At 41.3% G+C, this 20838-nt stretch overlaps 1 protein-coding gene across 4 annotated transcripts in view; it reads right to left on the reverse strand.

The window, feature by feature from the left end:
• The window catches only part of HERC2 (HECT and RLD domain containing E3 ubiquitin protein ligase 2), a 733063-nt gene that overhangs the window by 193738 nt on the left and 518487 nt on the right, over positions 1–20838 (reverse strand). For all 4 annotated transcript variants that reach the window (XM_053707729.1, XM_053707727.1, XM_053707730.1 and 1 more), the window contains 6 exons: positions 10435–10590; positions 10071–10186; positions 9631–9829; positions 9305–9519; positions 8999–9176; positions 7771–7932 (listed from right to left, as the gene is read on the reverse strand). In XM_053707729.1, the coding sequence (XP_053563704.1) occupies positions 7771–7932; positions 8999–9176; positions 9305–9519; positions 9631–9829; positions 10071–10186; positions 10435–10590 (1026 nt within the window). The remainder of the gene's footprint in view (positions 1–7770; positions 7933–8998; positions 9177–9304; positions 9520–9630; positions 9830–10070; positions 10187–10434; positions 10591–20838) is intronic.

The following is a 20838-nucleotide window of genomic DNA, read 5'->3' on the forward strand; positions in this document are numbered from 1 at the left end:
TGAAACTGATAATCTGCAAAAAAGGGAAGTATACATAGACCTGACTCATGGCAAATATAAGCAAACCCATATATTTAAAACTTTACAATATAACACGCCAAACATAGCTGAGAGTGTCTTAAAAAAAAAAAAAAAAAAAGATACATACTTACCAGAAGACACCCATCCACATATAGCAGACAGCCAAACCAGTACTGAAAAATATCAGCAGATGTAATGGTATAGGAGTATAATGTCGATCTGAAAATGGAGGCAGGGGATGAATCCCTGCGACTGATTACAGAGAGCCTTTGAATAGATTTCCCATGGGTCAAACCATAAAATCAATAGGTAATACTCTCCTCACATCCCTCTGACAAACACTGTACTCAGAAATCAAGCACAATTTACTTCACCACCTCCAAAGTTTGTAAAACCAAGGTATGAGTGTGGTGGGAGGTGTATTTATATGTATTTTGAGGTTTGGGAAACTTTGCCCCCTCCTGGCAGGAATGTATATCCCATATGTCACTAGCTCATGGACTCTTGCCACTTACATGAAAGAAACATCCTTTAACTTAGGTTTTTTTTTTTGTTTTTGGACAGAAGGAAGGAACTACAATCTCCTGGTTTATGTTCTCGGATGACACTACCTTACGAGGAAAGCAATATTGAGTTCTCAATACAGCCTTATCCTGGTGAAAAATAAGGTAAGGAGATTCACACAAGAGAGCTAACAGTTCAAAACCTCTCTAACAGAAACAAGACCTTCCACGACAGAAGCTGTATGTCAATATCTTGCACTAGCTCAAAAGTAGGAGCAGTCAAGACAAAGGGGGTACGTTTAAATTCCACATAGGGGAAACTGTCTTAATTACAGGCTTAATTCTAACTAAAGCCTGAACAAAGGCTTAACTATCTGGAAGCCTGGCTATTTTCCTTTGCTATAGAACAGAAAGTGCTGAAATCTGAACCTTCAAAGAATTGGCTGACAAAGCCTTATCTTAAGGATTCTCTGGATTCCAAAAGTGCCAATGAAAACCATGACCCACACACCAAGAAAGAAAAAAGTCTAAGTCTTAAAGCAAAATTTCCTATTAACAGGTTTACTATTCCAAAGAAGAGTATATACCACAGCGTCAGGAAAACTTGTTGATTCAAAATTAGGCGTTAAAACCTAGAGTTTGTAGATCTAGATTAAAAAAAAGAGGACCTTGAAACAAGAGATCTTGATGCTGTGGAAGAGACCAAGTTGGAGAACTGGATTAGATCTGCATAACAAGTCCTGCAGGGCCAAGTTGGAGTGATCAGAATGACTGAGGCATGCTCCTGTCTATCATTTTTTTTGGCAGAAACGGATGAAAAAGGTAGGTTAGGCAAAAGGACCAAGGAATTATCAGATTCTACAAATTACGCTCATGGGTTCCTGAATATGGCACAATATCTGGGAAGTTTGTAATTTAGATGTGAGGCCATAAAGTCTATTTCCGGCAAGCCCCATCTTGAGACAATCTGATTGATACTCTCCTGGTTGACGAATGGCGAATGTTGACTCCCCGAATGTTAATAGCTACTAAGGTATAGGCTTAAAGATAAAGCCTGCTTGAAGAAAAATCCCTCTGAAAGGCCTCTAACTTACGGTAAACTGGGTATGTATAGATTTTTTTTATTATTTTTTTTTTTTTTTTTTTTAAGATTTATTTTTAAATCAAAATTCACAAGAAATAACCCCCAAAGCTCTTAATGTTTAGTGTACTCACCCCCTCTGACACGAAACTTCACTAGAGACAGTGAAGCAGCGCTGATGTGCCACTGAAACCAATTTTTGCACCCAGGAAGAAAGCTTGCATAAAGGCGGGAAAAGATGTTAACTGTTGCACTTCCAGCAATAATATTACCCGCTGGTAAGTTTGAATGAACTAAAATAGGTCTGCCCGCTGATGTGAGAAAACCAGGAGCTGGGGAGCAAGCTCTGCATAGCATAACAGCGTGCATTAGCTGCCGCTCACAAAGGACCTAAGGAATATCAAAGCATGGTCTGTAGATCAGTTGGCTTTAACCTTCCAAATAAAATATGGCCAGAGCTAAACAAAGGAAAATTGACCCTTATATTAAAGAATTGTAAATAAAAATGTCAATTTGCCATGTGCTAACTGCACAAACATCCCACATATAAATGTGTAATACATAAGACATGTAATATGTAGTAGCTAAGGTGTAACAAGTCTGTGTGTAAACTAGTATCTCCCCTGGCTATGTTATAGATTAAAATGTGTCTACTAATAGCCTGAAGGCTATGCAAGTCCTCTGTACTTACCTGAAAAGCACCCACTCTACTGAGCTTACCAGCTGTTGACAAAAGCTGCTTGAAGTAGAGAGCCCATTCTGTGCTGTACAAGAAACAGCAGAGGATATTAGAGAGGAGTCCTAGGACAACCAAACAAGAGGAGGGCTAGGGACAGGTCCCGTGACACCTGTGGCAGGCTTGTGACTAAAATCCCTGTGCAATATTGTGCCACTAAACTTTTCTAGCCAAAGCTTGCGTCTGAGGAGGGTAACGGGTCTCACACAGGTATGAAAACCCCTTTAAACATAGAATCTGGAGCAACTTAATTTCCCCCTACTTCTGTGGAGGCAAATATAAAAAAAAACTAATTTATGCTTACCTAATAAATTTATTTCTGGATATGGCGAGTCCACAACGTCGTCATTTACTGTTGGGAATATCATTCCTGGCCAGCAGGAGGAAGCAAAGAGCACCACAGTAAAACTGTTAAGTATCACTTCCCTTCCCACAACCCCCAGTCATTCGACCGAAGGGTAATGGAGAAAAAAAAGAGTAACACAAAGGTGTAGAGGTGCCTGAGGTTTAGACAAAAAATAACTGTCTTAAAATCCAGGCTGTCCCACAAACGTTCCTTATGAGAACAAGGATTAGGAAATAGAGAAGGAGCAACAATTTCCTGATTAATAATACTATCTGAAACCACTTTTAAGAAGAAAACCCAACTTCAAACAAAGAACTGCCTTATCAGCCTGAAAAATAAGATAAGGCGATAACACTGAAAACCCGAGATTTCCGAAACTCTCAGAGCAAAAGAGAAAGCAAAAAGAAAACAGAACATACCAAGATAACAACTTAATATATATGGAATGCCAAGGCTCAAACAGAGTCTTCTGCAAAACGTTAAGAACAAGATTAATGCTCCAAAGAGGAGCAACAGACTTAAATTCTTTTGTCAGGCTCTGTTCAGAATCAGGCCTGTGTTAAACATCTGCCAGATGATAGCCTTTCAGAGTATTGACTGACAATCCCTTCTCCAGACACTCCTGGAAAAAAAGACAAATCCTAGGAATCCTAACCCTACCCCAAGAGTAGCCCTTGGATTCACACCAATAAAGGTATTTACGCTATACCTTATGGTAAATCTCTCTATCAACAGGCTTGCGAGCCTGAATCATGGTCTCAATGACCGACTCAGAAAGAGCCACGCTTAGACAGAACTAAGTGTTTAATCTCCAAAGCAGACAGCGTCCAAGAAACAATATCTGTATGAAGGAATGGACCCTGAGTTAGAAAGTCCTTCAGAGATAACCTCCAAGGTGGAAGAAATTATATCTCTACTAGGTCTGCATACCAGATCCTGCAAGAGAATCTATCAGGGCAGCCTGCTGATCTCTTGACCTTTAAACGTACCTTGGAAGCTTGGCGAACTGCCATCTGATCCAACTCCAGCACCCTCCATTTGAGGGTAAACCTGACGAACACCTCTGGGAAGAGCGCCCACTCGCCAGAATGAAATGTCTGACTGCTCAAGAAGTCCGCTCCCAGTATCCACTCCTGGAAGTGGATAGAAGATAGACAGCAATTGTGAGTGTCTGCCCACCGAACAAACCACGCTACCTACAACACGGTTAAGGAACTCCAGGTTCCTACCAGGAGGTTGATATAAACCACTGAGGTGGAACTGTCCAACTAGAACCTGAGAACCCAGTTAAAGACAACTGAGGCCAAGTCATCAGAGCATTGTAGATCGCCATCAACTCCAAGATGGTTATGGGGAGAGCAGACTCCTCTCGAATCCATATTCCCCAGCCACACAGGCTGGCATCTGTGGTTACTATTACCCAGGAAGGTCTCCGGAAGCATGTGCCCTGAGACAGATGGTCCTGAGAAAACCACCACGGCAGAAAATCCAACATGATCTCCGTTCTACTATCTGAGCATGCAAAACAGCAGAACTCTCAGATGGAATGAACTAAGGGAATGATGTCCAATGAAGTGACCATCAGACGAATTACCTCCATACATTGATCCACTGAAGCCTAACAGTAGACTGCAGAGAGAGGCAAGAGAAAAAAAAAAAAAAAAATAATCATCTTAATTTTATGACCTCTGTCAGAAACATTTTCAGAGATAGGGAAACTATTATGTCCCTAAGAAAACTACCCCTGTATTTGGAACAAGGGAACTCATTTCCATATTCACTTACCATATGTGGGGATGAAGAAAGACAACAAGATCTCTGTATAAGAGTTTGCTTGTTGAAAAGATGGTGCTTGAACCATTATGTCATCCAGGAAAGGCACCACAACAATTCCCCCGAAACCTGATCATTGCCAATACAGCCCCCTCTGGGAACCACGGCAAGGTCAAAGGGAAGAGCCACAAACTAAAAGTGTTTGACCAATAGGAAAATCTCAGGAACTCAACGAGGTCTTACCCTTGTAAGGAAGCCCCAGAAGCTTGGACTCAGGGAAAAAGTCATAATACTCACAATGCCCCGCTGGCTATTACAGTGAAGCCAGATAGCTAAGCTCCCGGCTGAAAGACTGGCATGGTAGCATCAGAAATAGAATTGTCTAGCTTAAAAGCCTAATTCTGTACTGGATCTCCTCCAAAGGAGTCCCAACCAAAATGGAATCAGACAAGGCGTTGCACCAATACGTGGCCACACTTGTTCCATGTATGCCTCCAGCTTAGTCCATTGATCCTGAGAAGAGCAGCTATTCTTTCTAGGGATCGTAGTTCACTTAGCCAGAGTAGGAATGGACCCTACTACTTTAGGCATTGTGTACCATGCTATTTAATGGAGACAGCGACAGGAAACATCTTTTTAAAGATAGGAGATGGGGGAAAAAGGAATCCCTGATTTCCCCCATTCCTGTGAAAAATCTCCTAGCACGGTCTGGAACAGGAAAACTTCCACAGAGGAATCTTAGTATGTATAAAGTTTACTAGATTCTTTAGGATGGACAACGACGGGAGTATCGGAGTCGCTCCACAGTAGCCAAACCCTTCTTTAACAATACATGAAGGTGTTAACGCTTAAATCTGAAGGTTAATACTTCAGCATCAGATGAAGGAATTATACTGTCCGAATCTGAGATTTCACCCACAGAGGCTAATATCCTTATGAGAGAGGGCAACCTGTGTAGCAAAGCGGAACAGAAACTTACTATCTGAATCTCTAAATTTCCTCTTGCATTTTCCCTCTAACAAAGGAAAAACAGAATGAAAGTATGTGGGGGAGGACATAGCTCCAAGCCCGAGGAGGCAAACAACAAACGCGGGTAAGCAAAACACAGCGGTGCTGTCCAAGCAAACAACATGACGCAAACGTGAGCCGTCACAAACCAGCGTGGTGCGCATCCAATGGGAAAAGGCTGATGGAGGTATGGAAGAAGACGGCACTCCTGATCGGTAAAACTTACAGTTTATTTAGTTCTTAAAAGCAGCATCACTCAACAATGATACAGCATGACTAAGTGCCGCAGGCACGAAACGCGTCAGAACCCTTCCCTCCGTCCATGCTGTATCATTGTTGAGTGTTGCTGCTTTTAAGAATTAAATAAACAAAGTTTTACCGATCCGAAGTGCCGTCTTCTTCCATACCTCCAAAGGAAAAACAGATAATGTTGCAGATACCACAGAAGATAACTATCGCAAAATCTATGGGCAAAAATACTCCTCCAGGAGATTGAGAGGAACCACAGGGCACTGCATGTGACACCATTGAGGCTTGGGACATTAGAGGAGGAAGCGGTGGCATTACCTGAATATCATCATCCTAAGAGACGTTGGGCTCAGGGATTAACTACCTATCAAATTGTGCAACAGAGCATAACCAGGCTTAAACAAAGACACCCATGTCCTGGCATTCTAATTATTTATATACCTGAAAGAAGGGGTATGAGTCACACCTGGATGTTGTATCTCCAATAGCTCAAGAGACAACAATCATATATACATAGGAACAGGCCTCTGTTCCAAAAACATGAAAAACAAAAAAAAGACTTAACCCCTCCTAGGCTGGAGTTGTAATCCAAACTTCCAAATACAAAAAGATTACCACTAAACATCATTTAATAACTTCAGTGGCATTCATTTTTAAAGGTAACTCTGTTTTCATGCATGTGGGATGAGTGCATGATCACAAAAAGAGCAAAAACCTAGATTTGCAGTCCTATAAGTCAAAGACCCTGATCAGCTCATGAAGCACATAATGGTGCCGCTCATTGCAGTTATTAAAAGAGCGCGCTCTCAATAGCGATAGAAATCACTCATCAGAGTATACTGAAAATGTGTATTGACAGCTGAACAGCTAGCTCTGTCGCATGATTGTATATCTCCTAGTATGTAGATATTATGCCAACAAGTCCACACAAACACATTAGATTCACCCATGAATCAAAAACTGCAATTAACCCTAATGAGCCTTAATAAGATCCAATAATCAGGGAATACTCTACACATAAATATTAACCCCTAGTCTCCTGGTCACCAGTGCCTGCGTCCTGCCTAAAATATCCTTCCCAAGGATATATATGTCTAATTCTTTCAGAAGTTCAAGTCCTCAAAACATAGAAGACCGAGCACTTACCTGCATCTAGCCGTCCAGCAGGGGGACAACCTACGCGGTGTGAGAGGATGCCACTCCTCACAGAGACCTGTAGAAAAAAGAAAGAACAGAGTAAACCTACACTGGCTTTCTATACTAGGGAAGCAAATACTGTATGTTGGGAAAACGCAGCAAGGCCCATCTCACAAGTTCCTAAAGGCTTTAAAGCCAACGCTACTCTACTGAAGAGATTATCGTGGACTACAGCTAGACCCAATCCTTGAAACAAAGGAAAGAACAGAGTAAACCTACTCTGGCTTTCTATACTAGGGAAAATCTTGCTTGTAGCGAAAGAAACTTCACCTCCTCCATGCACCAAGACAAAGAGAATGACTGGGGGTTGTGGGAAGGGAAGTGATGCTTAACAGTTTTACTGTGGTGCTCTTTGCCTCCTCCTGCTGGCCAGGAGTGATATTCCCAACAGTAAATGATTATGTTTGGACTCACCATATCTTAGGAAAGAAAACAGGTATACAGAAAGGTAGGAGGGTTCAAAAGCTGTTAGTGTTTGGAGTATCTTTGCCTCCACCTAGCAGCAGAATTTAAATCCCACATGTCAAGGATTGTGGTCTCTCACCATCTTATGAAAGAAAGTTCTAAGTATATTGGGTATCTTTTCATCCTCCTAGTTGTCAGGAATTGAATTCCACATGTGATGGGCTTATGGATTATCACCACTTCATGAAATATATATATTTTTTTAACCAGTATTTTAGGACAGTTGTATTTCACAATAAAAAAAAAAACACACTTCATGTCCATAGGGTAATGAGATACGTTTTCATCTTCACAAATTTCAAAGATGGTAGCTCATCCAATAAATCATCATTAATCATTCAAATTCTGTAAAGCACCATCATCTATAAATATCTACTACTGCAAAACTTACTTTCATAGGTACTTTGCAGCCATCACTTCCACCTCTCCCTAGTTTTCCATAGTCTCCATCTCCCCAAGACCATACAGTGTCATCATCCGTTAAGCAGAGTGTCTGTGCATCCCCACTGCCACAAGCAATATCTATCACACGGTATCCCTGAAGTGCTTCAACCTAAAAAAACAACAAAAAAACTGCAATTTACAATTACATCAACTCTTTATTTCTATTTATTAGCACATGCAGATGTACTTTAAAATGTATTTGCCAAACGTTTAAAAAAATAGAGAAATGCTAGCCACTTCTGCTAAAAATATAGGGAAAAAACTTAAAATTGCTGCAGCTGGCATTAAATAAAAAGTGTAATTAAGCTGTACTGTAAAGGTTTTTAATTTTCTGTATATTGTTTCAAAAAGGCAACCTGGATAATGCAAATAACCCCAAAGCATATTTTACATCTTATGATTAAAACAAAAAAATGTCTAATGGGGCATAATGGATTAAGAATTAATTGTAGGTGTTTGGAATGGTAAAATCAAGTATGCGTGGTTTTCTATGAGTAGAAACGAGACGGACATTCTTTACGGCTCCATATTATATGACAAGGGATGAAGAGGAAGCCCTCAAAAGCTGCATATCACCCCCGGGCCATCAGCTACAAAACACTTTACCTTGCTGTAGCTCCATCCACGTTAGTCCTCAAGACAAGAAAGGTTCACCTACCTGTGAATCCCCATCCACCACTACCCAGTCTTGGTAGATTTGATACAGAAAAAAGCAGAACACTAATACTTCAGATTATGAAAAGGGGAAGTTAAAAGGGAAAATGTAGTGTCAAAATGACAAACTGGTTATTTGTTAGAGCATATCATTTTTTGTACCATGGAATTCAATAAATTTAACCACCGTAAAGCCGGTTTTTGGCTGCCAATTGGCTCATTGGCTCTTTCCTGCTTGGGACCAGGAGTTTTCTGCAGTTCTTGAAGTGAATAATACAAAAAAGACATGTTCAGCCCAATTAGAGAATATCATTTTCCCATTACAATCTATTTTAAAGAATTTAATTTTCTTTTTATGATCTTGCAAAAGTTAACAGAAACTTTCATTTAAGCCGAAAATTACCCAATCCTGGCAATTCAGAATTTAAATTCAACTTCTTATGGGTCTTTGGTTTGATCATACGTAGAACACCATGGCAAGGATCTACTAATTACCATTCCTCCAATAAACATTAACTCACCAACTTTGGTTTTAGCTGATCTTCACTATCTCCATGTCCAAGTCGGCCATATCGCCCTTTGCCCCAAGTATATAACTCGCCAGCTGCAGTGATACAAGCACTGTGCGCTCCACCAGCTGCAATGTCAATTACTTCTGTTCCCCTTAAGGATTCAATAACACGAGGACGATCACATGGACTAAAAGGAAAAACAAAAGTGTTGAAATAACACAATTGAAGTGTGTCGTGATCAATCATTTACTGCATGAATTGAAACAGTCTCCCAAAATTAACATAAGAAATAATAAAATTATACAACATTCTTACCTTCTGTTTCCATGTCCCAGTTTTCCATCTTCCGCTTCCCCCCAGGAATATACTTCTCCTTCTGAGGATAGTGCCAGACAGTGCTTCCCACCAGAGTTAACTGCAACCTTCTTAATAAATACATGCTGAATGGACTCTAGCAGTGTAGGGGTAGATACAGATTCTGTGCCACCAATTCCAAGCCTGCCACCAGCACCATAACCTGTGGCATACAGCTGTGAAAAAAAAGTTTATAAAGAAAATATTTAATGTGCTCTACAAAAAGTCAAGTCTGCGAGTTAAAATGAGAAAAAAATATATATTTCAGTAATCCCTAGGCATATTACCTTGCCATCTGCTGTGACAGCAAACAGTGTTTGTTCTCCTCCAATTAATTGTACTGGTCTGAGAGTTGCTAGTGCTTCACATGGAGTTGGAACTTTGACCTTTGCACCTTCAATGCCCCCAAGCTGCCCTCTGTGATTGTGACCCCAACCATAAATGGTTCCACTGCCCCCAGCAGATAGAGTCCAGTCATCAGGACGTCTACAAAAGAGGAAATTTTTTTTTTTGGCAATATAGTATTTTCACAAAAGGTCATACAAAAAAAGGTCATAATTGTAAATGTAAATATAGTATAAATAAAACCAATGTAAAATTATACCTTCAAAAGCAAGATATATGTTTGTTTCATAAAACAACAAAAAAATAATACATTATTGAATTGAGTGAATGAATGAAAGAATTAATACATTTAAAAAACTCAGCGAGTTAATAAATGACAAACCGATTCATCCATTGGACAAGCTGTTCATCCTGTTCTCTCTTGAAAATCTCATGGCTTTCATGAACAGCATTCATGTTTTCATTGTCAGCCATAAGTTCACGGATTTTCTTTGCCACCTTTAAGATACAAAATATATAAAATAACAATGATCCTTTTTTATAAACACGAAAAAGAAAAAAACTGGATAAATGTAGCTGCTTCAACTTTAGTCTAATTGCTTGAAATTGTATTGTTTATTTCAAGGCTTATCCCAAGGCTTAATTTTATAATGTGGATTCTTATTTCTTTCAGCATAAACACATTTATCTTTATCATTCAAAAGGCATGAACAGCACACTAGTGCAATGAAGACGAGAATGCGTACCTCATCTAGAAATTGGCGAGGTAGTGGTGTTCTTTTGTCTAATGCCACAGCAACTCTTGATGCCATACAGTATCTTCTAAACCATGCCCATTTGTGGGTTTCTGCGCAACATGGAAGAGTATCCAACTCCAGGTCACAAGCAAGTGCGACCAACACCTAAAGAAGAATATACATATTTTTAGAATAGTCAACATGTGTGTTCTAGCAACATAAAAAAAAAAAAACATTTTAAATGACCTTATAATTAAGCAATTCATTTTATTGTTTTTTTTTTTTTAATAGTAACCAATTTTCTTTCCTAGGATATGGCGAGTCCACAACGTCATCAATTACTGTCGGGAATACCACTCCTGGCCAGCAGGAGGAGACAAAGAGCACCACAGAAAAGCTGTTAAGTCTCACTCCCCTACCCACAATCCCCAGTCATTCTTTTTGCCTCTGTTAATGGAGGAGGTGAAGTTCTGGTGTCTGAAGAAAATTTAATTTCTTTTGCTACAATCAAGTTTTTTGGGTCTAGCTGTACTCCACATTAGTCTCTTCAGTAGAGCAGTGGTGGCTTTAAAGCAGTTAGGAACTTGTAAGGTGGGTCTCACCTAACAGGCTGCTGCTCTAGTTTAGAAAGTCAGAGTAGGTTTACTCTGTTATTTCTCTGTTTCACAGGTCTCTGTAAAGAGTGGCATCCTCCCACACCGTGTGAGCTGTTCCCCTGCCGGACAGCGAGATGTGCAGGTAAGTGCCTTTTTGGTCTTCTGGGGCTAGGAGGCTGGCACTGAAGGGGTTAAGCTGAAGGGCTGCCCAGTATTCCTGCATCAATTATGGGACTAGTATCCTGGGGGTAGGATCAATTTTGGCAGTGAGCAGGCACTTTTGTAATGTGACAGAGATTAGGGGTTAAATTTCTTTGTGGCAATAAGGAGTTAACCCTGTTTCGGCTCATGAATTTTATTTTATATATGAGTGGCTGTTGTGACTTATGTCTATGGCACATAGTGACAATGGGAGATGTAAATTGTTCTGTTTTTGTGTACATATGTCTGCGGTCTCTTTTGCCGGCTCTGACGTATCTCTGTCAGGCAACGGCTTTTCCGATATGTCTCTTCCGGTTTGAAACTCGCGCGCTCTCTCTTGTATGGCGCAGTTTCCATTGCCGGTCAAGTGACTTGTATCTCCGCTCCTACAGACTATCGGAGCGGTCGTCTGCAGCTACTTTTGGTGGCGCACCGTGTGCACAACACGATCGAAAGGCAGGTAGGCACCTCAGTCAAGGCTGAGGTGTAGAGAGTCCTAAGTATTTTCCTGTCCGTTAAATATTAACTAGTTGATTGGGAGTCATACTTCATAAGCAGGGAGATGGTCATTTTTTGCTTTTAGTCTAAAACGGCTGTTAATTTAAAGCGGCAGTACCTCATTCAAATAAGACTATTATATGGAGAATTCTGCTATTATGGACAAGTGTCTCCTTTGTTTGGAGAATCAAGTTGGACCACCATTGCAATTTTGTCCCTCATGTATAGAGGACTTTGAAAAACAAACATATACTTTTTTATTTCTGAGCCAACAGTCTCTCAGGATGATGCTGTTCAGGAAATGCCACAGTTTTCTCCTCAAATGTCCCAAGCCTTAGTGGCGTCACATACATTACCCTGCGGTTCCTCTCAGTCTCCTGGAGGAGTTTATTTGCCTGCAGAAATTACTGCCCAGGTATCTTCAGTGGTATCTGAGGCCTTATCTTCCATTCCTATACGAAAAGGAAAACGCAAGAGGAACAGTAGAGGATCAAATGTTAAGGTTTCTGCTCCTACCTCTGCTACTCAGATAGCCCTCTCTCATAAATCTGATGAGGTGGATACATTAGTAGCCTCTGAGGGTGAAATCTTAGATTCAGACAGTATAATTCCTTCATCTGATGCTGAATATATCCTTCAGATTTAAGCTTGAACACCTTTGTGTACTGTTAAAGGAGGTTTTAGCTACTTTCAACGACTCCGACCCGCCTGTCGTTATCAACCCTAAGAAATCAAGTAAACTAAATACTTTGATTTTCCTTCCTCGGTGGAAGTGTTTCCTGTTCCAGACCGTGCAAGGGAGATTATTGCGCAGGAATGGGAGAAGCCAGGGATTCCATTTTCCCGTTTCCTGTTTTTAAAAAAGATTTTTCCTGTCGCTGACTCCATTAAAGACGCATGGCGTACGGTGCCTAAGGTAGATGGGGCCATCTCTACTCTGGCTAAGAGAACTACTATTCCTATAGAGGATAGCTGTTCTTTTAAAGATCCCATGGACAAAAAGCTGGAGGCTTATTTGAAGAAGATGTATGTTCATCAAGGCTTTTAGTGGCAACCAGCATTTTGTATAGCCACGGTGTCCAGTGCGGCATCTTACTGGTTTGATGCTCTGTCTGAGTCTCTTCAGATAGAGACTGCTTTGGAGGAGATCCAAGATAGGATTAAGACTCTCAAGCTAGCCAATTCCTTAATTTCTGATGCCACCATGCAAATTATTAAGCTAGGAGCCATGATATCTGGCTTCGCTGTGCTAGTCCACAGGGCTTTCTGGCTGAAATCATTGTCAGCAGATGTTACCTCCAAGTCCAAGCTTTTAGCGCTTTCTTACAAGGGTTTGCCTGTTTGGCAAAAATAATATCTGACATTACTGGTGGAAAAAGGTATTTTCTACCAAAAGATAAGAAGAATAGATATAAAGGACGTCAAAGTAATTTTCGTTCCTTTCGTAACCCCAAAGGAAAGTTTTCCTCTACCAAGCACGAACTCTCCAAGTCTTCTTGGAAACCCAATCAGTCTTGGAACAAGGGAAAGCAATCTAAGAAGTCTGCAGCTGAGTCTAAGTCAGCATGAAGGGGTTGCCCCCGGTCAGGAACCGGATCAAGTGGAGGGCAGACTATCTTGGTTTTACCCAGTTTGGGTACGAGATGTCCCAGATCCTTGAGCTGTGGACATAGTGTCTCAGGGTTACAAAATAGAATTCAAGACTTTTCCTCCCAGGGCCAGGTTTCTTCTCACAAGATTATCTGAAGACCAGATAAAAAAACTAAATTTATGCTTACCTGATAAATTACTTTCTTTTACGATATGACGACTCCACAGATTTCATCCTTACTTGTGGGATATTAACCTCCTGCTAACAGGAAGTGGCAAAGAGCACCACAGCAGAGCTGTATATATAGCCCCTCCCCTTCCCCTCCACCCTCAGTCATTCGGCCAAAGGCTATACGAAGAGAAAAGGAAAGGCTAAAAAGGTGCAGAGGTGACTAAAGTTTTCAAAAAATAAAATACACCTGCCTTAAAATAATAGGGAGGGCCGTGAACTCATCATATCGTAAAAGAAAGTAATTTATCAGGTAAGCATTAATTTAGTTTTCTTTTACAAAGATATGACGAGTCCATGGTTTTCATCCTTACTTGTGGGAAACCAATACCAAAGCAATAGGACACGGATGAAAGGGAGGGACAAGACAGGAACCTAAACGGAAGGCACCACTGCTTGAAGAACCTTTCTCCCAAAGATAGCCTCAGAAGAAGCAAAAGTATCAAATTTGGAAAATTTGGAAAAAGTGTGAAGGGACGACCTCCAAATTTGTAAGTCGCAGCCTTACAAATTTGTTCCACAGATGCATCGTTTTTAAAAGCCCATGTGGAAGCCACAGCCCTAGTAGAATGAGCCATAATTCTTTCAGGAGGCTGCTGTCCAGCAGTCTCATATGCCAGGCGGATGATACTTCTCAGCCAAAAAGAAAGAGAGGTAGCCGTAGCTTTCTGATCCCTAAGATTTCCAGAATAAACCATGAATAATGAAGATGATTGACAGAAATCCTTAGTTGCCTGTAAGTAAAACTTTAAGGCACGGACTACGTCCAAGTTATGTAACAGACGCTCCTTCTTAGAAGGATTAGGACACAAGGAAGGAACAACAATTTCCTGATTAATATTCTTATTCAAAACAACCTTAGGAAGGAACCCAGGTTTGGTACGTAAAACCACCTTATCAGAATGAAATATGAGATAAGGCGAATCACACTGTAATGCTGAAAGCTCAGAAACTCTTCGAGCAGAAGAAATAGCAACCAAAAACAGAACTTTCCAAGATAATAGTTTAATATCTATGGAATGCATAGGTTCAAACGGAACCCCTTGCAGAACTCGAAGAACTAAATTCAAACTCCAGGGAGGAGTAATAGGTCTAAATACAGGCTTAATTCTAGATAGAGCCTGACAAAAAGACTGAACATCTGATACATTTGCCAAACGTTTGTGAAACAGAATTGACAAAGCTGAAATTTGTCCCTTTAAGGAACTTGCTGATAACCCTTTCTCCAATCCTTCTTGGAGAAAAGACAAAATCCTAGGAATCCTAACTTTACTCCATGAGTAACCCTTGGATTCACACCAATAAAGATATTTACACCATATCTTATGATAGATCTTTCTAGTGACAGGCATTTTAGCCTGTATCAAAGTATTAATAACTGAATCAGAGAATCCTCGCTTCGATAAAATCAAGCGTTCAATCTCCACGCAGTCAGTTGCAGAAAAATTAGATTTGGATGTTGGAAATGACCTTGAATGAGAAGGTCCTGTCTCAACGGAAGTTTCCACGGTGGCAGAGAGGACATGTCCACTAGATCTGCATACCAAGTCCTGCGTGGCCACGCAGGCGCTATCAGGATCACTGAAGCTCTCTCCTGTTTGATTCGAGCAATCACGCGTGGAAGGAGAGGAAACGGCGGAAACACATAAGCTAGGCTGAACAACCAAGGTACTGCCAAGGCATCTATCAGTTCGGCCTGAGGATCCCTTGACCGGGATCCGTATCTTGGAAGCTTGGCATTCTGACGAGATGCCATCAAATCCAATTCCGGTCTGCCCCATCTGAGAATCAATGAGGCAAATACCTCCGGGTGAAGTTCCCACTCTCCTGGATGAAAAGTCGACTTAGAAAATCTGCTACCCAGTTCTCTACCCCTGGGATGTAGATTGCTGACAGATGACAAGAGTGGGCCTCTGCCCAACTGATTATCTTGGATACTTCTATCATCGCTAAGGAACTCCTTGTTCCCCCCTGATGATTGACATATGCCACAGTCCGACTGGAATCTGATGAATTTGGCCGAAGCCAACTGAGGCCACGCCTGAAGCGTATTGAATATTGTTCTCAGTTCCAGAATATTGATTGGAAGTAGAGACTCCACCTGAGTCCAAACACCCTGAGCCTTCAGGGAGTTCCAAACTGCAGCCCAGAAGGCTGGCATATGTTGTCACTATCACCCACGAGGGTCTGCAGAAACAAGTCCCCTAGGACAGATGATCTGGCGACAACCACCAAAGAAGAGTTTCTGGTCTCTTGATCCAGAATTATCTTTGGAGATAAATCCGCATAATCCCCATTCCACTGACCGAGCATGCACAGTTGCAGTGGTCAGAGATGAAAGCGAGCAAATGGAATGATGTCCATTGCTGCTACCATTAATCCGGTTACCTCCATACACTGAGCCACTGATGGCCGAGTAATGGACAGAAGTGCTCGGCAAGCATTCAAAATCTTTGATTTTCTGACCTACGTCAGAAATACTTTCATGGCTACTGAGTCTATCAGAGTTCCCAAGAAAAGAACCCTTGTCTGTGGAACAAGTGAACTGTTCTCTATGTTAACCTTCCAGCCGTGAATTCTCAGAAAAGACAACACTGTGTCCGTGTGAGATTTTGTCAGATGATATGTTGATGCCTGAATCAGAATATCATCCAGATAAGGCGCCACCGCTATCCCTTGCGGTCTGAGAACCGCCAAAAGAGACCCTAGAACCTTTGTGAAGATTCTGGGTGCTGTGGTCAACCCGGAAGGAAGAGCCACAAACTGATAATGTTTGTCCAAGAAGGCAAGCCTTAGAAACCGATGATGATCTTTGTGGATTGGAATATGAAGGTAAGCATCCTTCAAATCCACAGTAGTCATATATTGACCCTCCTGGATCATTGGCAAAATCGTTTGAATTCTCTCCATCTTGAAAGATGGAACTCTTAGAAATTTGTTTAGACACTTGAGGTCAAAAATGGGTCTTAACGTTCCCTCTTTTCTGGGGACCACAAATAGGTTTGGAACAGGACAGATTACTCCCATAGTAAAAAGGTCTTTTACACAGCGTAAGAACGCCTCTCTCTTTATCTGTTTTGCAGATAATATTGAAGGATGAAATCTCCCTCTTGGGAGAAAATCCTTTAATTCCAATTGATAACCGTGGGTCACTATTTCTAGTGCCCAGGAATCCTGAACATCTCTTGCCCAAGCCTAAACAAAGAAAGAAAGTCTGCCCCCTACTAGATCCGGTCCTGGATCGGGGGCCACCCCTTCATGCTGCTTTGTGGAAGAAGAAGAAGAAGCGGGGGGTCCTCCTTTAAAGTTCCGAAAGAAAAGAAAATTATTCTGTTTACCCCTCCTTTTAACCGACCTATCCTGAGATAGGGCATGTCCCTTACCTCCTGTAATATCAGAAATGATCTCCTTCAATTCTGGCCCAAAAAGGGTCTTACCTTTAAAGGGAATAGCTAAAAGCTTATGTTTTGATGACACATCAGCAGACCAAGATTTGAGCCACAACGCTCTACGTGCTAAAATAGCAAATCCTGCATTGTTTGCTGCTAATTTAGCAATTTGAAAAGCGGCATCAGTAATAAAAGAATTAGCTAGCTTAAGAGTCTTAATTCTATCTAGAATTTCATCTAATGGAGTATCAACCTTAAGAGCCTCTTCTAGAGCCTCAAACCAAAAAGCTGCTGCAGTAGTTACTGGAACAATGCAAGCAGTAGGTTGTAAAAGAAATCCCTGATTAACAAATAATTTCTTTAGTAGACCCTTGAAAGCACAACTATCCACAATGGGTATAGTAGTACGCTTAGCTAGGGAAGATATAGCTCTCTCTACCTAAGGGACCGTTTGCAATGAGTCCTGAATGGTATCTGATATAGGAAACATTTTCTTAAAATTAGGAGAGGGAGAAAACGGTATACCTGGTCTATCCCATTCCTTACTAATAATTTCCAAAATTCTCTTAGGAACCGGAAAAACATCAGTGTAAGTAGGAACTTCCAAATATTTATCCATTTTACACAATTTCTCTGGAGGAATCACAATAGGATCACAATCATCCAGAGTTGCTAAAACCTCCCTAAGCAACAGGCGGAGGTGTTCAAGCTTAAATTTAAATGACATAGCATCCGAATCTGTCTGAGGCAAAACATTCCCTGAATCAGAAATTTCACCCTCAGACAGTAATTCCCTGATCCCCAACTCAGGGCACTGTGAGGGAACATCGGAAATAGCTAATAAAGCATCAGAGGATTCAGTATTTACATTAATACTTTACCTACTGCGTTTAGCCCGCAACACTGGTAATTTAGACAATACCTCTGTAAGGGTAGTTGACATAACTGCAGCCATCTCCTGCAGAGTAAAGGAATTAGACGCACTAGAAGTACTAGGCGTCGCTTGTGTGGGCATAAAAGGTTGTGACACTTGGGGAGAATTGGATGGCATATCCTGATTCTCTTCAGACTGAGAATGATCCCTAGGCACACTTACGTTACTTAAAATATGCTTTTTACATTGTAAAGCCCTTTCAGTACAAAAGTTACACAATGTTAGAGGGGGTTGCACAATAGCTTCTAAACACATAGAACAATGAGAAACTTCAATGTCAGACATGTTGAACAGACTAGTAATACCACAAAAGTCGTTTAAACACTTATTTACAGCATAAAATAAACATTAGAAAAAACGTGTACTGTGCCTTTAATTTAACTTAATATCGTTGGTTAATCCAAAAATTACTGCACCCAGAAGCAAGGGCAGAAATAAGGCTTTAGAAGTACCTATATCAACATCTAGTCAAAAAATACACTCTGCACCTCGCCACAGCTCTGCTATGGCGCCTACCTGCCCCCAGGGTACTTCGAATCAAGTTACCAACCCTTCAGACCAGCTACACAGTCCAGGAGCCACTGAGTTACTGCTTGTTGCTGCTAAGCCTGAAGAAATTGTGTCAAAATAGGCTCCGCCCCTTAAGGTCAAACGTCAGAGTAGGCCCAAACAACACCCCATGTAAATGCAGTTTTGCACTAAAGTAAAAATACACACTCATGATAACCCTCAAGCATAACACCAATAAGTTTTAAGTGCCAAAAATAAAAAACATAAAACATTTTTTATATTGTCTCCCATGTCACATAATGCCCAAATATCAACTAATGATAAATATAAAATAGGGACTAGTAACACCCCTCTTATTAAAATAAGTTTTACTGCTTACCCCATTCCCATACAGGGAAATAATGCCAGCCAGTTCTGATACACCAAGTCTCATGGTTACCTTCAGAAGTCTTGTGGGAACCAGCGTGGATCTTAGTTACAAATGCTAAGATCATCAAACCTCAGGGCAGAAATCTTCTTCCATATCCCCCTGAAGAAAATAGTATGCACCGGTACCATTTAAAATAAAAAAACTTCTTGATTGAAGAAACTAAAACTAACACCTCACTTTACCATGTCTTCCTAGTATAACACAGGCAAAGATAATGACTGAGGGTGGAGGGGAAGGGCTATATATACAGCTCTGCTGTGGTGCTCTTTGCCACTTCCTGTTAGCAGGAGGTTAATATCCCACAAGTAAGGATGAAATCCGTGGACTCGTCATATCTTTGTAAAAGAAAGAGAGGCATTCTTGAATTGTGTTTGGAACCTTTCTTCCCTGGGAGTAATAGTTCCTGTCCCTGAAAGGGAACAGGGTCTGGGATTCTATTCCAATTTGTTTGTGGTTTCCAAAAAAGAGGGAACCTTTAATCCTATTTTAGACCTAAAGAGTCTAAACAAGTTTCTCAGGGTACCATCCTTCAAAATGGAGAGCATTCGGTCCATTCTCCCCTTGGTACAAGAGGATCAAGTTTATGACGACCATAGACCTGAAGGATGCATATTTCCCATTCACAGGGATCATCACAAGCACCTGAGATTCGCCTTTCTAGACAATCACTTTGTTTGTGGCTCTTCCGTTTGGCCCACAGCTCCCAGAATATTTTCAAAGATTTTGGGGGCTCTTTTGGCAGTGATCAAGGCTCTGGGAATTGCAGTGGCACCTTACCTGGATGACATATTGGTTCATGCATCATCTTTTCAACAAGCAAACTCTCATACAGAGATTATGTTATCTTTTCTACGTTCCCACGGATGGAAAGTGAATCTGGAAAAGAGTTTCATTGTTACAGCTACAAGGGTGGTTTTCTTAGGAACCATAATAGATTCCCTGTATATGAAAAATTTTCTGACGGAGGTCAGAAAATCCAAAATTCTCTCCTTTTGCCTCCCTCTACAGTCTACTGTTCGGCCATCAGTGGCTCAATGTATGGATGTAATTGGTCTGATTGTTGCTTCCATGGACATCATTCCCTTTGCTGGATTCCATTTGAGAGCACTACAGCTATGTATGCTCAGACAATGGAACAGGGACAATTTGGATCAGTTGACGAGAGACTATCTCCCGTGGTGGTGTTCTCAGGAGCATCTATCTCGAGGCACATGCTTCCAGAGACCTTCCTGGGTCATTGTAACCACAGACGTCCAGCCTGCTGGGCTGGGGAGCAGTCTGGGACTCATTAAAAGTATAGCGTCTATGACTTCGGAAGTCTGCCCTCCCCATAAATATCTTGGATTTGAGAGCAATTTACAATGCTCTGATAGCATGGCCTCAGTTGCCCTTAGCCCAGTTTATCAGGTTCCAGTCGAACAATATCACCTCAGTAGCTTACATCAACCACCAGGGAGGAACTCAGAGTTCTTTAGCCATGAAGTAGGTGGCTTGGATTATTCAGTGGGTGGAAGCCCACAATTGTTGTCTATCTGCCATCCACATTCCAAGGGTGGACAACTGGGAAGCAGACTTTCTGAGCAGACAGACTTTTCATCCCGGGGAGTAGGTACTCCATCCGGAAGTGTTCTCCAAGTTAACCCTCAAATGGGGGATGCCGGAGTTGGGTCTAATGGCATCTCGACAGAACGCCATGCTTCCGAGGTACGGTGAAAGGTCGAGAGATCCTCAGGCCATCCTAATAGATGCTCTGGCCGTACCTTGGATTTTCAGTCTAGCATACCTGTTTCCTCCGTTTGTTCTCCTTCCACAAGTCATTGCTCGTATCAAGCAGGAGAAAGCATCAGTAATTCTAATAGCTCCTGCGTGGCCTTCCAGGATCTGGAATGCAGACCTAGTGAAGATGTCATCTCTTCCACCTTTGAGGCTGCCTCTGAGGAAGGACCTTCTAACTCAGGGTCCATATTCCTTCATCCAAATCTCGTTTCTCTGAAACTGACTGCTTGGAGATTTAACGATTAGTGTTGGCTAAGCGT

This window comes from Bombina bombina, chromosome 3, assembly GCF_027579735.1.
Source record: "Bombina bombina isolate aBomBom1 chromosome 3, aBomBom1.pri, whole genome shotgun sequence".
NCBI lineage: Eukaryota > Metazoa > Chordata > Amphibia > Anura > Bombinatoridae > Bombina > Bombina bombina.